Source organism: Habropoda laboriosa, unplaced genomic scaffold, assembly GCF_001263275.1.
Source record: "Habropoda laboriosa isolate 0110345459 unplaced genomic scaffold, ASM126327v1 scaffold68, whole genome shotgun sequence".
Taxonomy (NCBI): Eukaryota; Metazoa; Arthropoda; class Insecta; order Hymenoptera; family Apidae; genus Habropoda; species Habropoda laboriosa.
In genome coordinates this window covers 356,030-376,973 of record NW_017100195.1, presented here as the reverse complement: position 1 = coordinate 376,973, position 20,944 = coordinate 356,030, and the positions used below count along the sequence as shown (strand labels likewise).

At 37.5% G+C, this 20,944-nt stretch overlaps 1 protein-coding gene across 4 annotated transcripts in view; it reads left to right on the top strand.

Annotated features, from left to right (window-relative positions):
- The first annotated feature begins 7,007 nt into the window (after positions 1 to 7,007).
- Positions 7,008 to 20,944, top strand: part of LOC108570339 (schwannomin-interacting protein 1 homolog) — a 39,839-nt gene continuing 25,902 nt past the window's right edge. For all 4 annotated transcript variants that reach the window (XM_017932182.1, XM_017932184.1, XM_017932181.1 and 1 more), the window contains exons 1-3: positions 7,008 to 7,071; positions 13,506 to 13,577; positions 17,948 to 18,252. In XM_017932182.1, coding sequence (XP_017787671.1) covers positions 7,052 to 7,071; positions 13,506 to 13,577; positions 17,948 to 18,252 — 397 coding nt within the window. In that variant the 5' untranslated portion in view covers positions 7,008 to 7,051. The remainder of the gene's footprint in view (positions 7,072 to 13,505; positions 13,578 to 17,947; positions 18,253 to 20,944) is intronic.

The following is a 20,944-nucleotide window of genomic DNA, read 5'->3' as shown; positions in this document are numbered from 1 at the left end:
AACGATGATGGCAACAGACACTGTGTTCTATACGAACATTAAAGGACAAAAATATTTATATCATACGATGTATGCAAATTTCGGTTAAAACGTTTCAATCAAACTGATTTCCACTTTAACGATCGCGAAGGTTCAGGTGGCTCTCGAAAACGTGGCAAAGAAGAATTGCAAAAGTTAGTTAATAAAAATCCAGCGCTAAATGACAAAAGATAAATACTGAATTTGATAAAAGAAAGTGGATTATTCATTGGTACACCTGATACAAGAAATAACGAGATAAGGATCGTGTGCGTGTATCTTTCGGATGGTCGTGAGATTCGCGCAATTTCCGAAGTATTTGCACTGAGAGGAAGATTCGAATAGAGAATGAGAAAGTAAAGAAAGACAAAGTGTGTACCTTTACGAGTGACAGAAAGAAGTATTTTAAGATTGAAAATTGTCACGTTACCAGTGATAAATTCTATCAGATACATCAATCTCACGTAGCAAACTATCTGCAAAATCCTCGTCTTTCTCCATTTTTACGCTTGAAACGTAGAAATAAGGAAAATACTATTTACCTCAGAATAATTTATTAAGATGAAACAGAAAAATGTATTCTTCACTATCCAACAAAATTACGCCTACTTTATTCATCATCAATAATATCAATCATATCACAACTCCACAAACTTAATCATTCCATTCTCTTCACGATTCACCTTGAAAATTCACCAAAAAATCCTTAAAAACATTTCTTCGTCACTGTTCAATCAACCGCTCACAATTTTCCTCGAACAGCAGCTCGGCAAAGTCGTTCAAATGTTACTTGCTTTTACGGCGCAATACTCCAAGCGAAATGCATTCAACGTGTTTCTTATCCTTTCAAAACCTCTCCAAGTATCTTCCAATCGTTTACAAGGCACCGGTGAATTTCAACAAATTACCATGCAACGAGATGCGCACAAAAGCTTTTTGCCTCCGTACGAGAGTACAAAGAATGCAACGGCAGTCGAAACTCCGCAGCCAGCAATTTCACAAATATTAATCTTCGAATCTCTTTCAAATAGCTACCCTGTATAAGTAGAACTATAGCGATTCGAACGACAACGTAGTATACTCGCGAAAGACGGGACAATGTCCTATTTATCGAGATTCAAATGCTCGGTCCTCTTAAAATATCACTTAACCGACACAAGGGACTTTCTTCGGCTACGAAAGGCTTTATCAAGGCTCTAGATGGATGTAAAATGCGACGGCGTGTAATTTACCTGCGATACACGACGGCAATTTACGCGCAGCGTATGTTTAACCCAAGCGTTGGCGTGCCTGATTGCTAATTGCGAAAAGGAAATTAGAAATGTTCTTGAAATTGATATGGGTAGTTCAATTTCCCTCCTTCTTTCCCTCGCCCTGGTAAAAAGACTCTAGCTGATGGGAGCAGATTGTTCATATTTCGTTTTTGTTCCCTAACCCTTTTCTAGCCGTAATTTCAACCTACCCAGACATTGATTTTTTATTCGTTAAGTACATAGAACGAACTGTTCGTCGACGATTGTTCTTTCTATCTAAGTAGCAAATTAACATTATCCTATCACCTCGTGTATCATTCAACGCGGATCCCTCTATTTAACAGGCTATCACATGTCTATAGTGTGTCACGATTATGGGTCGGTTTTATTCAAAATTCATCTCGGGGTATCGGAGAAGAGGCGTGTGATGTTTCACGCCTTATTCGTTTTTAATACCGTCATTATTTGTCCATAAATAAATTGCTATCTCTGTTTGAAGTTTACAGTCTATCTAGAGATTTCAGCTTTTCTCATTGAAACTCACTGTACTTTATACGGCCAATATAGTTGTATCAACCACCTTTGCATAATTTCTAACACCTTTCGTCATCGTACCCCTTTTTTCATTGAAACTTAGCATACACTGTGGCCACTGTAATTGTTATCAACCGTCTTTGCATAATTTCTAACACTTTCTGTCAGTCTCTCCAATTTTTTGGCGATTCTACACAATTTTGGAAGATCCATCATCCACCTTCTGTTCTTTCCAACTGATAATGCTCATTTCTCTTTGCTTCACTATTGGAAGAAACGAATTTCTACATTAAATCCATATCGCTACAAATGTGAAACCTGCTTCTCAGAAGTTCGCTTCTCAGACCTAAATTTGACTATCGAAAAGTCGTTCCCGGCGGCACGTGTGTCACTGTAAAGTCGCATAATTCCCCTCGCGATCTTATCCAGTTTCTAACGAGCGTGTCCAGCAGAAGATCAAGTGCGGCATTGGCGATCGTCCTAGATCACCGGTCTGGCGACCTTAATTCGCCACTTAAACCACGATGTGAACGCGCGATAAGGAGACGGCCACCGTCGAGTTTATTAACGCGCACCCCTCGACTTCTCTAGATCTAGATCGAACCTATACCGTGTCCCCTCCACACACACCCCCTCGTCACTTTGATTCAACCGTGGAGAACGTTTTCGTCGACGTGGGGTCGTTGCTGTACATTATTGCCCTCCTTATCGTCACGGCTGCGTGTTCCGACCTGGCCGAAGGACCTCGACCAAATGGTGAATTATGCGATCTATACGAGTGTGCATAGGAAAACGAAACGATGTTTCGTTTTACATCTTCCGTGGTTTTAACGAGAGAGTTTTATCTCTTGTACGATAAATCGTTCTAACAGCCACACATTCGGTATTGTTGTTTTCTTTTCTTGGGAGATTCGAGTTAAGAGGGGGAGCAGATTATGGAGGCTGCATTCTTGATTTTTGCACTGGGGGGAAAAGAGATTGTTTTACGTGGAGCTGTAATAATGGAAGGCAACGAGTGTCTCTGTTACGACGCGGGATTTGCATAAGAAGTAAAATGTTTTAGTGCTCGGTCGATTATGGCGGAAATTCTCATCGGGATTCGAGTGGATGAAATGAACCGTAGCTTCTAGCGATTGAATTTAAGGTAGGAGCTAATGAACTGGTGAAAATAGGGAGTAGACTGTTTTGCGCAATCTTTGGGGAAGTTTCAGACAGATATTAAATAGCATTAAAATTACAAATTTTTAACTTTTAAAATTTTAGATTTTTGGCGAACATACTGTAATCTCTGTATAAAGAGATTTCATATATTCTTTTGTATCCTATAATAAAGACCTAATGAAAAACCTAATGTTTAAAATAAACTGCGCTATAGCAAAACTAAACTAGCAATTCTATTCAACCTAGTGAATACCAACCATTCATAGCTTCGTCCTGAAAATCACTGGTTAATCTCACATTAATTTCATTAAAAAATTGGAAACAGTTTAGCTGCGTTCGAACGATTTCCAACAAAAGCTAAAGAGATCTGTTCGCTGAAATGTTTTTTAGCACACCGTTCATCTTTCGCGTCGTGTCTATCTTTGAGAATCAACGTATAAGCGTAGCATTTCCGGTCCCGGTCGTTGCAATTAATCGCGAAAGAAGATCCATCGATTTCGCGAATCTCTTCCTTTTTCCAGCTGTATTCGTTGCTCCGACGCGATTCATCTTCTTCATCGAGCAGCTCTGAAAAATAGCTGCCAACCGTGTCGATAAAAAGATCGCTAGAGATAAAGGACAGGAAGTGAAAAGCTTCTGCTCGCTATTCTTCGCGCTCGTGAATTCGGTTCGCCACTCAATTTTTCAGACATATCTGATGCTGTACAACTTCGAGATTAATCGTCGATAATAAAAGATTATTGAAAATCTAGTAGACGCAATTCAGTTATCTCGTTTAATGAAGCTTTAATTGCACAAACTTCATTTACAAGGTAGAAATACAAATATTGCGAGAAGACAAAAATTTCTCGATGAATTTTTGCTTCTAAAAGGTAGAAAATTATATCCACGTAATTCATTTAAAAGAATATTAATTAATTTTTAAATTATGCCTACACAACATTCATTTTTATATATTAAATATAAACGTTTATCCCTCAAGAATAAATTGATTTTGTGCAGCATACACTACCGGCCAAAAGTTTGGAATCACCTCCCACTTTTCATCAATACTAAATCTGCTGCTAATTTTTCATAGATTTCAAGTTTATCTCAATTCTACATTTATCAATTTATCTCATATCGATTGATTCGAACGATAAAAATTCTCAAAGTCACTGACTTTTTTCTCGAAATTTTTGTGTAAATTGCAATGCTCGGTGATTCCAAACTTTTGGCCGGTAGTATATATGGCTGCTTAATTGAAACATTTAACTTTTAAATCATAATATTATATATTAAACGCAAACATTTATGTTTGTTTAGCAAATGTGGCTGCTTAATTTAAACATTTCATTCCCGTAAATTGTGCCTTCAACTTGGATATTCACGCTTTGTGAACGGTAACGATATCCAACCACGGTCTGACGAAGACTGTCGCTATTCTACTGAAACTAACTCACAGTCGATAAAGCAGCAGCGCTAGGGTAACGCAGCCACAGTAGATAAGGAACGTTACTGCACAGACAGCCTAGAATCTAGAGAACTGTAAAGTAACGAACGCTTATCGTGCTATTCGCTGTAACAAAGTTGCAGCTCGATTTTTATGCAAAGAAAAACTACGTATCTGAAGATGTCGCTATGCACGAGTTTGATATCTATTTCGTATTAAATAATACTGCAGGCAAATGCTATATACGTAAATAATAACCGCAAGTAAATCATATTTTTAATTTTTGAAATTAAAGTCGTAAATAGAAAAAAAAATTCGTGCAATTTAAAACGCCACGTTTTATGTACAAGTGAAAATTAATGGACAATGTAAAAGAGGATTCTATAAATTATAGGGTGGCAAATGAAGACGATAAATTTGAATGAGAATCACATAAATACTATCGACTCGACATTTCATGCAAGATGCATTGTGTCGACATCGACTCTCGTGAGTAATACCTTAAATATTCGCGTGGTATCCCGATTACGTGGCAATATAACAGAAACTCGTTTCTCGGTCATCGGCTTGTTGCAAAACCGTGCTATTTTGACACGTGAAAACCTAAATTATACTCCAGCTAATTGAGTTTATCTTTCTAAATTAATTTAATTTAAATTATTCACAAGTTATTAATTTCATTTACATTAATTCAGTTTTCTACATTTTTCTAAAAATTCTTCTTCTAAATGAATGTAAATTGATTTAAAAAATACCTCAATTTGAATTAATTTGCAAAAATAAATAGCGTAATAGAAATTCTCTTAAATTTTTTCATTATTTCACATTCTCCAAGGCATTACATAATTTTTTCCTCATAAATGTCTTATTTACCAGAAACCTAAATTATAAATCAGGATAGAAAATGTTGAAGAATTCTCGTTAAAGCTGAATGTAGTTCAATTAATTTCCCTCGCCTCCTTTAATCTCCGATTACAATTTAAAATAACAATGTACATTAATTCTTTAATTACAAATCCGAGCTTCGGCGATGCATTAAAACACGAGGAGAAATCTTTTATTCGCGATTACGCAGTAATTAATTCGATAACTGCAACAAAAATATATTGAAATTTGCAAATTTGCAAAATTTCATTCTAGCAACATGAGAAACATTTCAGACACAACCGTATCCTGTTAGAGAAAGATCATTAATTAATCGCAATGATTCGGTGCAACTAATTGCCATAATTACACACTGTGTAATCGAAACATTATACCATCGTTTAATTCCACGTTTCCCAGCTCAAGTCAAATAATCACATCCTGCGAACTACATTTTATGTTAATTAACAATTCTCCCATCGAAACTCGCAACACTCAAGCTACTAATCCAAATAAAAACAGAATCCCACCAACAGCAGCAATTAGAACTAAAAATTCAACGATCAATCATACTATCCAAAAACCTTAATTAGAAGAGAAGAATGCAAAAGAAGAAAAAACGCTTCCTCTGTTAAAAACATGAAAAATAACCAACAAGACCTCGAATCAAAGCTGACCCACATTCTTTCCATCAAATCGACTACAATTTCCAAAATTAAAAAAAAAAAAACACTCTAACAGGAAGGAAACAATCGTTACTCCAAATATCATTTCCACGGCTCGATACCAAACTTATCAAAATTTCTCCACCAGAGAACCACCTACGAGTACAAAATAAAAACCCGATACGGGAGCGTGGTTAACCGAAAGGAAGGAAAACAGCGTGGATAAAAATCGTGGTATTTTTCCAGCTAGACCAGAGTAACGTCGCGGTATTTTTCCAGCTTGACCAGAGAAGAATCGAAAAGAGAAGCTGGCTGACTGGCTGGCACGCTTGGTTATCGAGCCGCTTGAAAACAAACTCCGGTTCACCTCGAACAGTGGCGTCAGCAACCCCGACGCCTGTCGACGCGCATGCACCACCCTGGTTCCTGGGGGGTGGAAAACGAGGCGGCGCGGCGGCGGCCAGCAGAGAGGGAGAGAGAGAGATCGAACGCCGACACCGTTTCTCGCAGTCTCCTCCCGTTGTTCCCGCGTGCACCGAAACCCATCATCATTCCTATCCGCCTTTGCGTAGTGGCCTCTCTAAAGTGGACGACAAAAGCGAGGAATAACGGAAGCGAAGTATAGAGAGAAAAAAAGAAGCGAAAAAATTCGACGAGCAATCGATCGAGGGAGAAACATCATTAGAGAGAGAGAGAGATCGTAATACGATTTTCGAATAAACGCGTCCCTCTCTGGTGGGATCTCGTCGTGGAATGCGAGGACAGCGACACGACCATCGAGGGCATCGTGAAAGCTGAGGATTCGGTTTTCTGTGGAAACGCGAGGAAATAGCCGCCTGATCGTCAGAAAGAGAGCAGGTAAGTAAGAGGAGTGAGAATCGGATCAGACCGTGGATATCACAGGGTTGCTCGTATATATATATACCTTGTGGACTCTGTGTAACCATGGGGTTCACATCAGAGATATAGGCGAGGACATGGGGGAGGCAAAGATGCGTAACGTGACGCAAGGACGCCGAGTGACGCGTTTTCGTGAAACTGTTTGAGAGGGGTTCGGAGAGGTTTTATTCTGGATATTTTTACGGAGGATTACCTGGCCGGGGGATTTTGTTGATCGGGAAACGATGCAGCCAATGGAAAACGAGTGAGTTGGTTGATTGCATGCCAGATTCGAGGGAATGTATCGTACGTTCCCGTAGAGTGGATAGATGTGTTTGTTAGATTAGAAGCTTTGAGTGATCGTAGAGTTAGGAGATAGGAGAGCTCATATACGCGATTCGGGAAATTGATGGATCGATGAGAATTAGGTGGAACGATGATAGAGAGGCTTGGATATTATTGTGATAGGCTTTTTAGATCGATAAGCTTCGTTTTTTTATTTTTTCTTCCGTTAGAATAGTCGAGGATACTCTGACAAATTTAAATTTGCTTACAGTTCGCTGTTTAGAAAATGTTTGTTAATATTTGTTCTAATTTTGCTGGTATTTGTAATTAGAGTTTTTAGGTGCGTCGATAACTTGAGGATTTTAGAAAAAACGATTGAAAATCAATAGGGGTTTTTGCAGTTGCTTATCTTATATTATTCGAAGACGCGACGTTTGAAGCAAATTGTTACAAATGACGCGATGCTTAACGCAGGAATAAAATTTATCGTCTGCGACCTCGGACACAGGGAGAAATGTATAGTGTGTTGGGTGATGCGATGGCGCCACGAAGTCTAGTGTCATGTAGTACGCAATCTGGAGCTATTAAGATCAAGCTATCGCATCGAAGTGATTGGCTTATGTCAAAAAATTCCGCCTATGAAGCAGAAAATTTCGTGAAAGTCAAATCTGTGTTGAATCTCGTTCAAGATTGTGACATTTCCAAATTCAACAAAGTATTGCAAATAAAACCATTATTCTTGTCTCATTATCGATACAAAAAAAAAGACTAAAATCACAAAGTTTAGTGATTTTTAATTCTTAAATTTTAAATAATTTCTAACCTAAAAGACAATCGATTCTTCATAATTTAAATTACTAAATAGACATGAAATATTCCTGAATATCTTATAAAACACAATTTTAAAGGAATACGTAACGTCATTTATTTTTTAACATTTTTCAGTATTAAAAAAGTACCTAATTTCCTGTACCTCTTTGTAATTTAGAAAATCAGAAAATTTATAATACTCTTGAATCCTCTGTGCTTCTTTGACATTAAAATAATACCAGTAATATCCTTTTTCATCTGCATAACGTAATCATTTCCTCTTTGATTATTTCTGCACCACATGCATTTCCTAATTGAAAAGCTTGGTCGTCGGTATTCGCTGAAAAAGCACTCTCTGGCTTTATTCATGCGAGTGGTGCCGCAATATTTATGCGGACGCACGACGGGGAGTACATTTTAACGAAGAAAAGAATCTCCCGGGCATAAATCATGGCCGATCGATCAACCGATCGACTAAACCGAAATCTAATTGGGCACGCGTAACCAGAATCGAATCAGATTGAATTACCTAGCCAAATCTAAACCCTTCGTCTGTATGACGCCGACAATAAAACAGGAAATTATTATCAAAGTGTAGGTCATGGCGAAACAATGCTATTAACTAACGATCGAGTTTATACGCGCAACAGAGGAAATTGATCTACAGTAATTCGTTCGGTGCTCCAATCATTTCCTATTTATTTCGGAATCTATATTGCTTGTGTAGGGTGTAACGAAAGTTCCTGGATTGAGATTGCAAAAATTTTTGATTTAACGAAATTTTTAGAGTATAGATCGTCGAGATTTTACGTTCCTCTGTTTGAATTTGAAGAATTTTTTGAGAACTGTACTCTCAAATTTCTTTTTAAATGCAAAATCAGTTTTTGTCACAATGATTTTCATTTGTGAATCTCGGTTTAAAACGACTTGCCAGATTTTTCTTACAATGATCGAGAAGTTTGTGTAACAAAGCAAGTTTTATAATAATTGTGAAAATTCTGCTTGTACTAAGCTACCATGAAATATGAAATTTCTAATCATTCACAAATTGAAGAGAAAAATTCTGAACTTGAAATTCATAGAATTCCTGTTAAGTCACTGTTGAGAAATCTAAAGGATTGCGTTAGATGGTAATCGAAGAGAACACGACATTTCATTCCTGATACAATAGAAAGCGAACTTGAAGAAAGAAGGAATCCGTAATTTTCCAGAATCCATTAAACTCTGCTACATACCACCGTCGTGAACGTTGGCTTGCTTCATTATCATTTAACAAAATTTGCGGTTCACCTTCCGCTTTTACTCTCGCGTGCCTATCGATAATTCCGTTCGCTGTATCGATACTTCTCTAAACTGGGAACCACGGTATGCATGCGGCCCTAGCGGAGCTCGCCAACGGGAAGGATAGAAAGGACTCGTTGGTCGATCGATGCGTAACTCTGTCTACGGCGTACAGCACGCGAGAGCGAGTGAGAGAAAGAAGGAGAGAACGAGCGTCTGAGTGAGTCAGAGAAAGAAAGAACGAGAGTGAGTGTGAGAGAACAAGGGAGAGAGAGAGTGAGTGAGAGAAAGAGAAAATGAGTGTCTGAGTGAGTGAGAGAAAGAAGGGGAGAGAGAGAGTGAGTGAGAGAAAGAAGGGGAGAGAGAGAGTGAGTGAGAGAAAGAGAAAATGAGTGTCTGAGTGAGTGAGAGAAAGAAAGGGAGAGTGAGTGTGAGAGAACGAGGGAGAGAAAGAAAGAACGAGAGTGAGTGTGAGAGAACAAGGGAGAGAAAAAGTGAGCGAGTGAGTGAGAGAAAGACAGAGAGAATGACTGTGTGAGTAAGAGAAAGAAAGGGAGAATGAGTGTGTGAGTGAATCAGAGAAAGAGAGAACGAGAGTGAGTATGAGAGAACAAAGGAGCGAGAAAGACAGTGAGTGAGTGTGAGAGACCGAGAGACAGAGAGTGAGTGTGAAAGAGAGAACAAGAGAGCGAGAGAGAAGGGAGACTGCGGGTGAAAACGAGAGAGAAAGGAGGGAAGAAGGAGAGAGAGGACACGAATTCTCCCCTCGCTCGGAGAAAACAGTCCGGTGTCATGGCTATTCCGTCTATGCAACCCTCGTTCCCCTTTCTTTTCCGCATTCGCCTCTCGGTTGTAGCCTCCATTTCCCTCATTTTCGCCTGTCCGAATGATAATGAAGGAATTTCATTCGCGAGCGACGCCAGCATCAAAGGGAACGATTACTGGCTTTGTGCACGCAGCTTTCTGAACAATTTTTTTCGCTCATCTAAATGGAAAATAGGAGATTAGACCGTAGCCCTGAGGATACGAGCAAAATGTACGGAAAAATAAGTAGTAATTACTAAAAATCTCTTGTTACAATTTTTATAGAAATTTTTACAAAGGAAATTTAATTTCTGAAATTTCGAAAATTCATTTGCATAAAACGCTTCTGTGAGAGACGGTTCTTCGTGAAGTATCGAAACGCGTTCTTCTGCTCTCCACTGGCGAAAGTGGCGAGGATAATTGAAGCACGTTATTCTGTGAAATTTCATTTGAAGATATTTACCAGCAAAATAAACTCTGGAAAACAAATATTTCATTCTAAGATAAGAAGTGTTTCTGTAGGAAGCGTTCCAGTGGATACCCTATATAGAGAATTATTATTGGGACTCCATAGAGGGAAATCTTATTGGGTCAATCAATAACGATCAAGCAAATGGTCAATTGTGGAGGTAACTATGATAAGAATTATGTTGTCAGCGACCTTTGGCACTCTTGCAGCAAGCTTAATATTGCTCGAGGTTTCAGACTGATTCTGGTGCCATCGTTATCCCCCATATTTTCCAGACAGACAAATAGGTCAGAATAATGTGTGTTTGGTTACATCACACCGAACGACATTGAAATTATCCTTCGTAGAAATTCAACGACGATAGAATAACTCAAAAATATCTTTCTTCTCTTTTTACAATATTGTACATTATTGTAAAAACACAGTGTTTATCGACAATGAGTATCAAGTTCTTTCGTAGTGTTTTAAAAGAAAGACGAATGGAAATTGACTTTCCTACAATTTTCTTTCAAGTAAAATTTCACGAACCTGGCCTTGCCAATCTCATCCCCGTGGGAATTTACAATCTCCTGGCTTGTACATATTTAACGAGAAAGTCGAGAAAACCGAATTTCTTACTGCATCCAAGCAATCTCCCTCCCCTATGTTATTTATAGTATTAATAGTAAATTTTACTCGACAAAATTGAATCAGTCCAACCGTCCAATACGTCTTCTTGTTTACTTGACTCTATCAAAATAAAAATCACTAAAATTTAAGATAAAAAATACAAAATAAAATTCTCAATATTGTGTAACATTTGTTCACCTTATATTTTAACAGTGAAATAACCACGAATATTTTTAAATTCTCGCTATTGTTGAATTAGCAAAAATATATTTCTGTAATTGGCACTTGGCCAGAAATTTCTTTTTCTTCTTAATTAAATTCGACGAGATTGCATAAGAAGAGAAATAATCGCCTCAGCTTTGAAATAGACGCGAATCAATTTAATTTCGAAAGCGAGTTGCTTTGTGCGAGACTCGAATAAACGCGGATCAAGAGACGTTCTTTGCGAGCTGTTCCCTTAAGTACTTCCTTAGAATGCTTTGAAAATCGAGGTAAACGGATGAGAAAACAGAAGCCGTAGGAACTAAGTAGGCGTCAAATAACAGAGGTGAAGTACAAGACGAGTAAAACGGATACACAAGGTAATCCACGGCCGGTTTCAATCTCGAGGGAGCAATCGGAAAAAGGAACGTTGTGTTTTACGTGCTTTTTTCAACAGGCTGCACGGCCATAAATTTTCCAAACTGCGAGATAAACACTGCAAAAAGCAAAGTCGGTTAAGACTAAACGAATCGGGGAACAAAATGATCGAGTAAATTCATGTTGCAAAGCGTTACAACCGAAGGAGGAATTTATGCTTTAAAATCTACAGATAATAAAAGTTTATAGGCAGATCTATGCTCACTGTCTTTATTTCAGCTTTCGCTAAAATTTGTGGTCGTTAATATTTAAAAACGCAACTTTTTAAATATTTTTTATTTAGCGTGACGATAAAAAGTCGCAGATAAAGGATAATATTCATGAATATTCCGTTCTTTATTCATTTTGCACAACTATGAAGAGAAAACATTGCAACTCGTGCACTTTTTATCACAGCTATTCAAATTAATTGAACATTAACTTTAAATGCTGCACTTCTTCTATGCTACAACCTCTAATTTAAAATTTTCTAATTTACACTGGACGAATTTTCTTATAGCCATGGTAAAATAATAACTGCTTACTCGAGAAACACCCTGTAGATTATAACTACTCTACAAGAGCTATTATTAGATATGAAATTTATGCCGAAGCTCTAGAAAGAATATTCAAATCGCTGTGCGATGAATCAAATCACCCGCCGCTAAGTATTGATTTTGAAATAAAAATAAAACTTGGGATGCAGAGAAACCGAACGTAGAAGGCGAAATATATTTAACTTGAAACAACCATATCCAGACGGCTTGTTTTAAAAATGCAAACCTTCCAACCCACTAAATTAATATACCAAAAGATATTATGATTAAATAAACAATATAATTTTCCCCGTTTCAATTCCAATTGTCCAAAACCATCCGTCGAAACCGTCGACCCAGAATCCCCTCGAATTCAACGTCGCTCTAAAAAAGACCGCGAAAATGCATCCCTCAGGCTTTCAAGCAACACGCACCGCGATCGATCGAACATTTTCTCATCGCGCCTCGCGAACCTTTCGAACACATCCCCCGGAGAAAAAAAAGAGAAAAATAGCCCCAACCCTCCCGAGAAGAAAGAGAACCAGCCTAAATCACGTTGAAAAAAATCGAACAGAGGGACATTTTCGAACCGATCGAAAGAGAAAACCAAAAAAAAAAAAAAAAGAACAGAAAGACAGTGAAACGCGAAAGGGTAAAAATGAAAAGACGAGGGATGGATCCGTGGAGAGTTTCGGCTCGAGCACACGTTGCGCAGAGAGTGTGACGGCAGAGTTAGAAAGAGAGGCGACCATAGGTAGGGATAGACCGTGTGAAAGAGAGAGGAGAGATAGAACGAGGGCGAGAGAGGGTAGGAGAGCGAAAGGAGAGCGAAACGAGGGTGTTGGTTGCGAGTCGATAAACCACGGGAAACGCGAGCACCCTTGCGCACGGCTTCAACATGGCGGTCGGTGAGTCCCATTCCCTTTTTCCTTGGACGGTTCTCGTACCAGGTAGAGGAGGAGGACAGAGGAGAGAAACAACCGTTGGTCACTTCACCATCGATTCGACCACGCATTTTCTTTCCTTCTTCCTTTTTTCTTCTCTCCCGTTGTCTCTTCTCTCTCTCCCTCTCTCTTCCATGCCCCAGTGCGTCAGGAACCAAGCGAAAATGATCCCGCGGGATCGATGAGCACCACGCGGATCGTGCTCGTGTGTGGGTGTGTGTGTGTTACGTGTACGTTTACGTCTCTGTGCTCTCACACACACTTTGTGTGCAAGTGCAAGAGCCCTTTCAACCGGGCTGACACTAACCCAGCATCTGTTCGAACCTCTGTGTGTTTTTTTCAGACAAGGATCCAACATGCGGCTCAGGGAGGCTGTCGTCTCGTTACCGCTTCGTCCTGGTGGATTGAACAACAAGTAAGTAGACCAACGGATAAATACGACGACAAAAAAGAAAAGAAAACAGAAAACCTATCAGTCGATGTCTGTTGAGCTCGTTCTGTAGAGACTCGATACGTTGTTTCTCGTGGGCCGTTCGTCGTGGTTGCTTTCGTTTTCTCACCCTCGAGCATTTTTACTGAGAACGGTAAGATAGAGAGAGAGGGGGGTGGTGTCTCCGTGAAGAAACCAGTGTTTTTGTGTTTGGGAAAGGAGTTTCTTTTTGTTCTAACTGTAACTTTTCTTTCTCTTCTAAGCGAATGACGTGGCTTCCTCTCGTGACCTTACTTTCCCGCAGGCTAGAGCTGGATATTTTCTGTTACATCCATTTTTTTTCTTTCTACGATCGATTGAATCTCTTCTTTCTTTTTCTCTGTCTATCTAATGCTCTCTCTTTATATATTTGATCTCGTTTTCGTTTTCTTTCTGAGTATGATAACAAGTGGAATGTTTCTGTTCAAGGGGTGTCGGTCGTTCTGTTTAATTTGAATGTATACTTCTGATGGTGTTGCGCTTCGTTTGACGTGGTCGTTTGTGTCGTTTTAATTTCTTATCGTTGCCAGAATATACGTGAGATTGCGTTAATTTTCTGTTCACGTTTAGTGTGTATTATTACCGGTTGTTTCTTTCTTTTTTCTCTTTGTTTCTTTCGTCTAGTGAAACATTTTTGAAAGATCTACCCGAGTAGTATACCATACGAAACCTTAGTATAATATTTAATACACGTGAGAATTGCATACTTCTTGTAAAATAGCTTTATCTTTGTTTAAAGTTAGAGTTACCTGATAATTCTTTGGTAGTAGAGTTTAGCGATAATTTAGCTGTCACAGTTTTAATCAAGTAGTTTTCACCGAGAATCTAGCAAACGAGTAGCTTTAAATGTTACTTAACTAGTGTAAATTGTAGATTATTTATTCCGTACCTTATTATTAGCAATGCCAAGGTATTTAACTGAAAAGGAAAAACCATAAGGTTAGTGTTGACTCTAAACGGTCTCCCCTTTTGATACAGTTTACCGTATATATATATACGTTCGTAATCATTCTTATTATTTCTACTTTATTCTTTTCTTTCTATTTGATTCACGCATTCAAAGTATATTCGTGCTTCTTATGGTGTTAATTAAAACTAAGAAAACCAAAAAAAAAAAAAAAAAAAAAAAGCAGACTGAAGCAATTATCCCGTTCAGATTTTCATTTATCGATGTTCTCATTTGTAAATATTTGCCCCGTTGTCGAACGCATCAAACAACGCGCACACGCACACACAAGTGCATACATACACACATATATATACACACACAGACCGCAACAAGTGATTGTCGCATGAACTTTTGCTACCCCTTTTTTCTCCTCAAGACACGATTTTTCTTTTTTTTCTCTCTCAAAGAAAAAAGAAAACCATCACATCGTTACACGTGTCTTGTTAGCGATCTACCGACAGGGGAACGTCGATAAGTGATAACCACCGATATTGACGAAACTTTGGTGTGCGATGGCACTGAAAAACAAATTTCACGCGTATTTTTTGTAATTGGTGAAAATTGCTGTCGAAGTTGCGAGCAGTAAATACATTTAGCCTAATATCTCGAGAATTATTCGAGACAGAGGAATATTTTTCAGCGAAAAAATTTGAAAAATAGAAAATAATAAACAATTTTCATCCCTTCAATGTGGACAATCAAAGTTGGGAGCGGTGAATATATTTAGCCTGATGTCTCCAGAATCATTAGAAACAGAGAAATAGTGTAATTTGCAAATTCTCAATTTTTCAATAAAAAAATTTGGAAAATGAAGAATAATAAATAATTTTCACCAAATATGTTTATTACTCTCATCTTTAATAGCGATTTCCATACCTCCACTGTGGACTATTTCTGATATAAAAAAAATACGCGTCTAATATTCTTTCGAGAACTATTGTACACCAAAGTTTCCTCAAAATCGGTGATTATCACTTGAACATGTCCCCTCTTAAGATTTCTTTTCTTTTTTCGTTCGTTTAAATCCTCCATTCTTGCGACTTCTGCGATCGTACATCCCCTTAGAGAGCGATTACACGAGAAATTATTAGCAGTTTTTGTTGTTTCTTTGATTGTGATGTATTATTATCACTAGACAACAGATTCGCTTCGCATAGATTCACGCTCCTCCCATCGTGCTCGAGTAAAATACTACGTGTGCACGTTGATCATTGCGCGTATTTTCATTTCTACGACACACGCGACACACGTCCGGATGAGTAAGATTTTTCTTTTTCCTCTCGTTTTGACAACGAATGTTCGATTTCATCCACACGTACATTACGTATATCAGTGTCTTGATGATTCTGTCGTGACAAATAAGACTACTGCACCACAATTTAATGCACCAAACCGATCATTTCTCGATTGATCGTCAATTTTGTGAGCCGGAAGCGAGCTTGAACGATGTTTTATGCGATGCTTGACGTTCTCGAATCCAAATTTATAAACGTCGCCTGCTGTTTGATCTCGTAGAGAGAATTCTGTTCTTTTGCACTCATAATTTAACTCTATAGATACGTGTGCGCATTTCTCCATACGAGTGTTTTACCCTGTTTCATACACGTTGTGCTCTTTTTTTTTTTTTTTTTTTTTACGAAAAGAAGCAAACAAGCAAAGCTGAAAGTTAAATGCGGTACGAATGTTGTCTAATTTGAACGAAGTTTCTTTTCCAAAAGTACAAATTTCGCAAGTGAAATAGCAGACGGAAATATGAAACGCTTTTTCAATTGATTTCGATGAGATTGTTCAGCAGCTTTATACAAAACAGAAAAAATTAACGATAACGTCGGTAAAGTAAGAAATAAGTTGAAAATATTTAAAGAATGATATTGTTTTTTTTTAACACAAGAGTACTTATTTTTTTCGTTCAATATGTAAGTATTTTCTTCTAAAAGTGAGATGAAGAAGAATCAGCCTACACGTGATTTTTAATTAAAGTTCGACTTTAATTAGAGAGTTCGACAGACTGTGTCAATTTAATATCGACATTCGAACGATTCTTTATCCTTAAACAAGACAGAGTAAGGGATATTTAACGAGACTTACCAACGTGTAATTTTGTGGGATCAACGTTTCACGGCAATTTAATATCTCTTTCACTGAAGAAAAAGAAAAAAAGAACTGGAAAAGATGCGTGGTCACGGGCGTTGCATAATTATGTAACGGATTTAATATTTCGATTTAATGAGAAACTCAACGACTACAATCTTGATCGATATTTCATTGCGATTTAAGAGTACTCTTCAAATACTCATTTGCAGTAAAAGTGAGACGGTATTTTGTATAGGCATTTTTAATTAAAACACACGGGGACCTGTTATCAGAAAGATTAATACTTCAATCGTGATCGATAGTAACGTTGGAATATTTCTTTAACTTACTAATCGAATTCGTGTAACTTTGTTGGACATTTAAAAAATGTTAATTATGCATTAGTCAAGAAAGGAAATTTTTAATACATACACATCTTTTTCAGTTAAAAAACAAGAAAGTGAAAAGAATCAGGAAAGTAACTTACGATCTATCCTACTAAAACAGCGAACAAAAATTAAACTACTGTTTAAAAATTGATCTCCAAAAACAAATACACTGTCTTTTCAATTATACTGCCGACACAATTTCGAATTCTACAATTCGGAGCTTCCCTCTGAAAAAATTCTTCTTTCCGTTCCTCTCCACACAAGATTTCGCTAACAGAAGAAACGCGAAACTAAACAGAAGCAAGCAAAAATATCCCAAGTTGATTTAAAATTACTGCTGGAACATTCCTCGATCTTCTTCTCCATAAACAACATCAAAATGACGAAAATAAGTTGCAGTCCCTTCTACTAAAAAAAAAAACAATCAAAGATAAAAGCACAATCGAAAAATTGATCTCCCAAAAGAAATACACTCTTCCCAAATATATTCGAAATTTCAAATTCTACACTTCCAAGCACTGAAATAAAAAAAAATTCTATTTTCCATTCTTCTTCATCTACGACTTGGCTGAGAAAAGAAACGCGCGACTGAAGCACAGAAGAAAATATTTAACAGCCAGTGGTGGTTTGATTGAAAAGAAAGGACGGCAAGGAGCGCGCATCACGATCCAAGGGATCAATAATTTCGCAGCAAGGCTGCATCAAAGTCCCTCGTGATCGCGAATTTTAGCCAGCCGTATGAAAGGGTACTCTGTTCGGTGTGTGGGTGAAGACAGTAACTCGTGCCACCTCGCAGACGTCTTACGTAGGTGTGCTGACTATATTTGCATCGTCATAGATCGTACGGGCCGCGGCTAACGGAACGTATCGATCCACTTGGGCTCATTTCTCTGTCTCACTCGCAGTCAGCTACGTAGGAGCGACCAGAACCAGCCGATCACCGAGGAGATCGGGAATCGTAACGAGAATACCACCGCATCGACGAACACCAGCCCGATCGGAAGGAATCGGAACGGCGCCGATTTCGCCGCGGAGGATCCAGACGATTTTCGCGTCGCCGAGGACACGACCACGTGGTCCTCGCTCGCCATTACCCGCGAGAATGTGCAGATCGATAGCTCGAGCGACGACACAGGAAACTTGAACAACAACCTGACAGTGCCAAGGATCCGCAGGAACAGCTCCGTGGAAAGTTTGGCCGATTACGAAGGTAATTATCGGACGAGAATTGAAGACTTTCGCGTGGGTTCATCTCCAGAAATGAAGGTTTTTTCAGGAAATAAAAGGAAACTCCCTCCGAAAAATCAGAAAATTTCTTTTCTTTCGTTTATTTGGAGGTTCTTTTATTATTAAAATTATGTGTTATCAACAGGTAGACTTAAATCTGCAATATTTCCGTAGCATTTCTTTTCGAATGCTCAAGTGGAGCACATGAGTTCCTTTAGTTATCAAAGGGTTAAGAAAAGTAGAGAGGATTCTCAGTTTTCGTTATCAACAGGTACAGTAAATTCTCTACAAGAGTCAGTAAGTTTGGATTCTACAAGTGACAGTATAGATGGTCCTACGCCTAGGTCTGCGTCATTGCTGCGCCCATGTTATTTCGCTCGCAGTCAGTCAAGCGTGTAACGCTACACCAGTCGGTTTCCTTTACGAGATTGCACGGCTCGACAAATCATAATAGAAAAATATAATTTCTTTAATTTTACTTTTTTTCATCTAAAATGTTTTTTAACATGTTGCTGAGATTTTTCTGATGAAAATGACATAAAACACGACATAATTTGAACAACATTTACTTATTAACACGTTCACTGTCGCGCCAGATTTACAGGTTGCTGTCAGGCGGCCACAAGAAAATACATTTTAAGCATAGGATTATAGTATTATGCTTTATAATTTTTTTTTTCAATTGAAAATAATGTCTAGCTAGCTATGACGTTCAAAATTTTTAGTTGACAACATTTATTTTATTTTAATTATTCTAAACATTTGAGGCACTCCAGTCACTGATGACCACCATGGCCATATCGAGGAAACAATCTAACGTTAAAACTTATTGAGTGATTAATTTAATTTCATAATATATCGCTTTAGCGAGCCACCGTTTGGTTGCCAATTGTTTATCACATAGAGTCGGCCTACCTCCACGTAAAAAAAAAAAAATTTAGGGTCGATTCGACAAGTGTCAGTAAAATGTAGGGTCGATAGCAGCAGAAAAGCTGCTAAACAATTAGAATTAAATGTAACGATAGAAATTATTGCAATAATGCGTAATGCAATTGAAAAATTGGAAGAATCAAAAGAAAAAACGCGAATTCGTATCTTTTTCGATTCTAGAATATAAGAAAATTTGTATAAAATACGCGATGAGAATTAGGGAGAAGCATAAGTTAAACGCGTGAAAATATTCTAAAATAAACGAACTAAGGATGAAGCTATTGTTTCAATACGCGATGCAACGACTCTAGTATTTACTAAAATTCAAAAATTCTCGTATAAATTCCGAAAATAGATTATTAATTACGGTAAACTACTGAGACGGTTTAATTAAGGGTGGGCATGGTGCTGCTTTAGTTTGAAATGATTTATAAACACATAATTAACAGAGGAAAAACCGTGAAACGGCAAAACGTCTACATTCTAATTGTTATAACATGTAAACAGAACTTTAAATTTAGTGTAAACAGAAAAAATATATAATACAATTTATTTCACGGTATTGCAACAAATAAACGTTGAATCAATATTTAATTCGTATAAAAACAATTATTTAACGTAATAATTTTACCTTCACTATGGCTATTTTTAATCTACGACCACAGGTCAACCTGATTTCTAATCCTTACAAACTTTAAATTCAGTCTAAACTGAGAAAATATATAATACAATTTATTTCACGGTATTGCAACAAACAAACGTTGAATAGATTCTTAATTCGTATAGAAACATTTATTTAAAATAATAATTTCACCTTCACTATGGCTATTTTAAATTTACGACCAAGGGTCAACCTGATTTTTAATCCTCCGAACTTGATTTCACAACGAGAAAGTAATAAGATCGTTGAAACGTACTTATTTGTCAAAGAAACTTGCAAAAATGTATAAATAATAATATGTAATGTTTTAACAAATTTTTGGAAGTATAAATTAATAATAAAATTGTGAAAATTAATAAATTATACGTTATTATAACATTAATAGAATTATGACTAAACCGAAGTTCGAAGTCGAGTATTTAAAGTCTGATATTACGTGCCTAGCGAGTGCCGGTAATTGTTAAAATTTGTTTAATAATTAGTAATAGAAATTCTAATTGATTCTAATGTATACAAGTGTTACAAGAAGGCTGAGTGTGTACAGGGTGGACATAGACTAGCTAGTAGCCCCCGACCACTCTATTCACATCTCAGAACCTTCAGGTCAAAATACGCCGCGAAGTGTCTAGGGCCCAGTATAAAGGGTAAATGATTTCGCGGGACATCGGCGGGTCCTTATATACCTGCGGTACCCTCTCCCCAAAGTCATTAGCAAAATCGTCGGTTAGGTCAGGCGGGAAATTTTCGCGGGAGATTTTCGCGGGAGATTTCCGATATCGTAACACGGTATAATTTATCAATTTTCACAATTTTATTAAAAATTTATACTTCCGACAATTTGTTATAACATTGCATATAACAATTTATACGTTTTTACAATATTCTTCAATGGAAACATAGGTTTTAGCGTTCTCGTTACTTACTCGTGGTTAAATTAATTTCGTAGGGATTAAAAATCAGGTTGACCTGTGGTCGTAGATTAAAAATAACCATAGTACAGCTAAATTTATCGTGTTAAATAATTCTTCTTACACGAATGAAAAATGTATTCAACGTTTGCTTGTTACAATACCATGAAATAAAT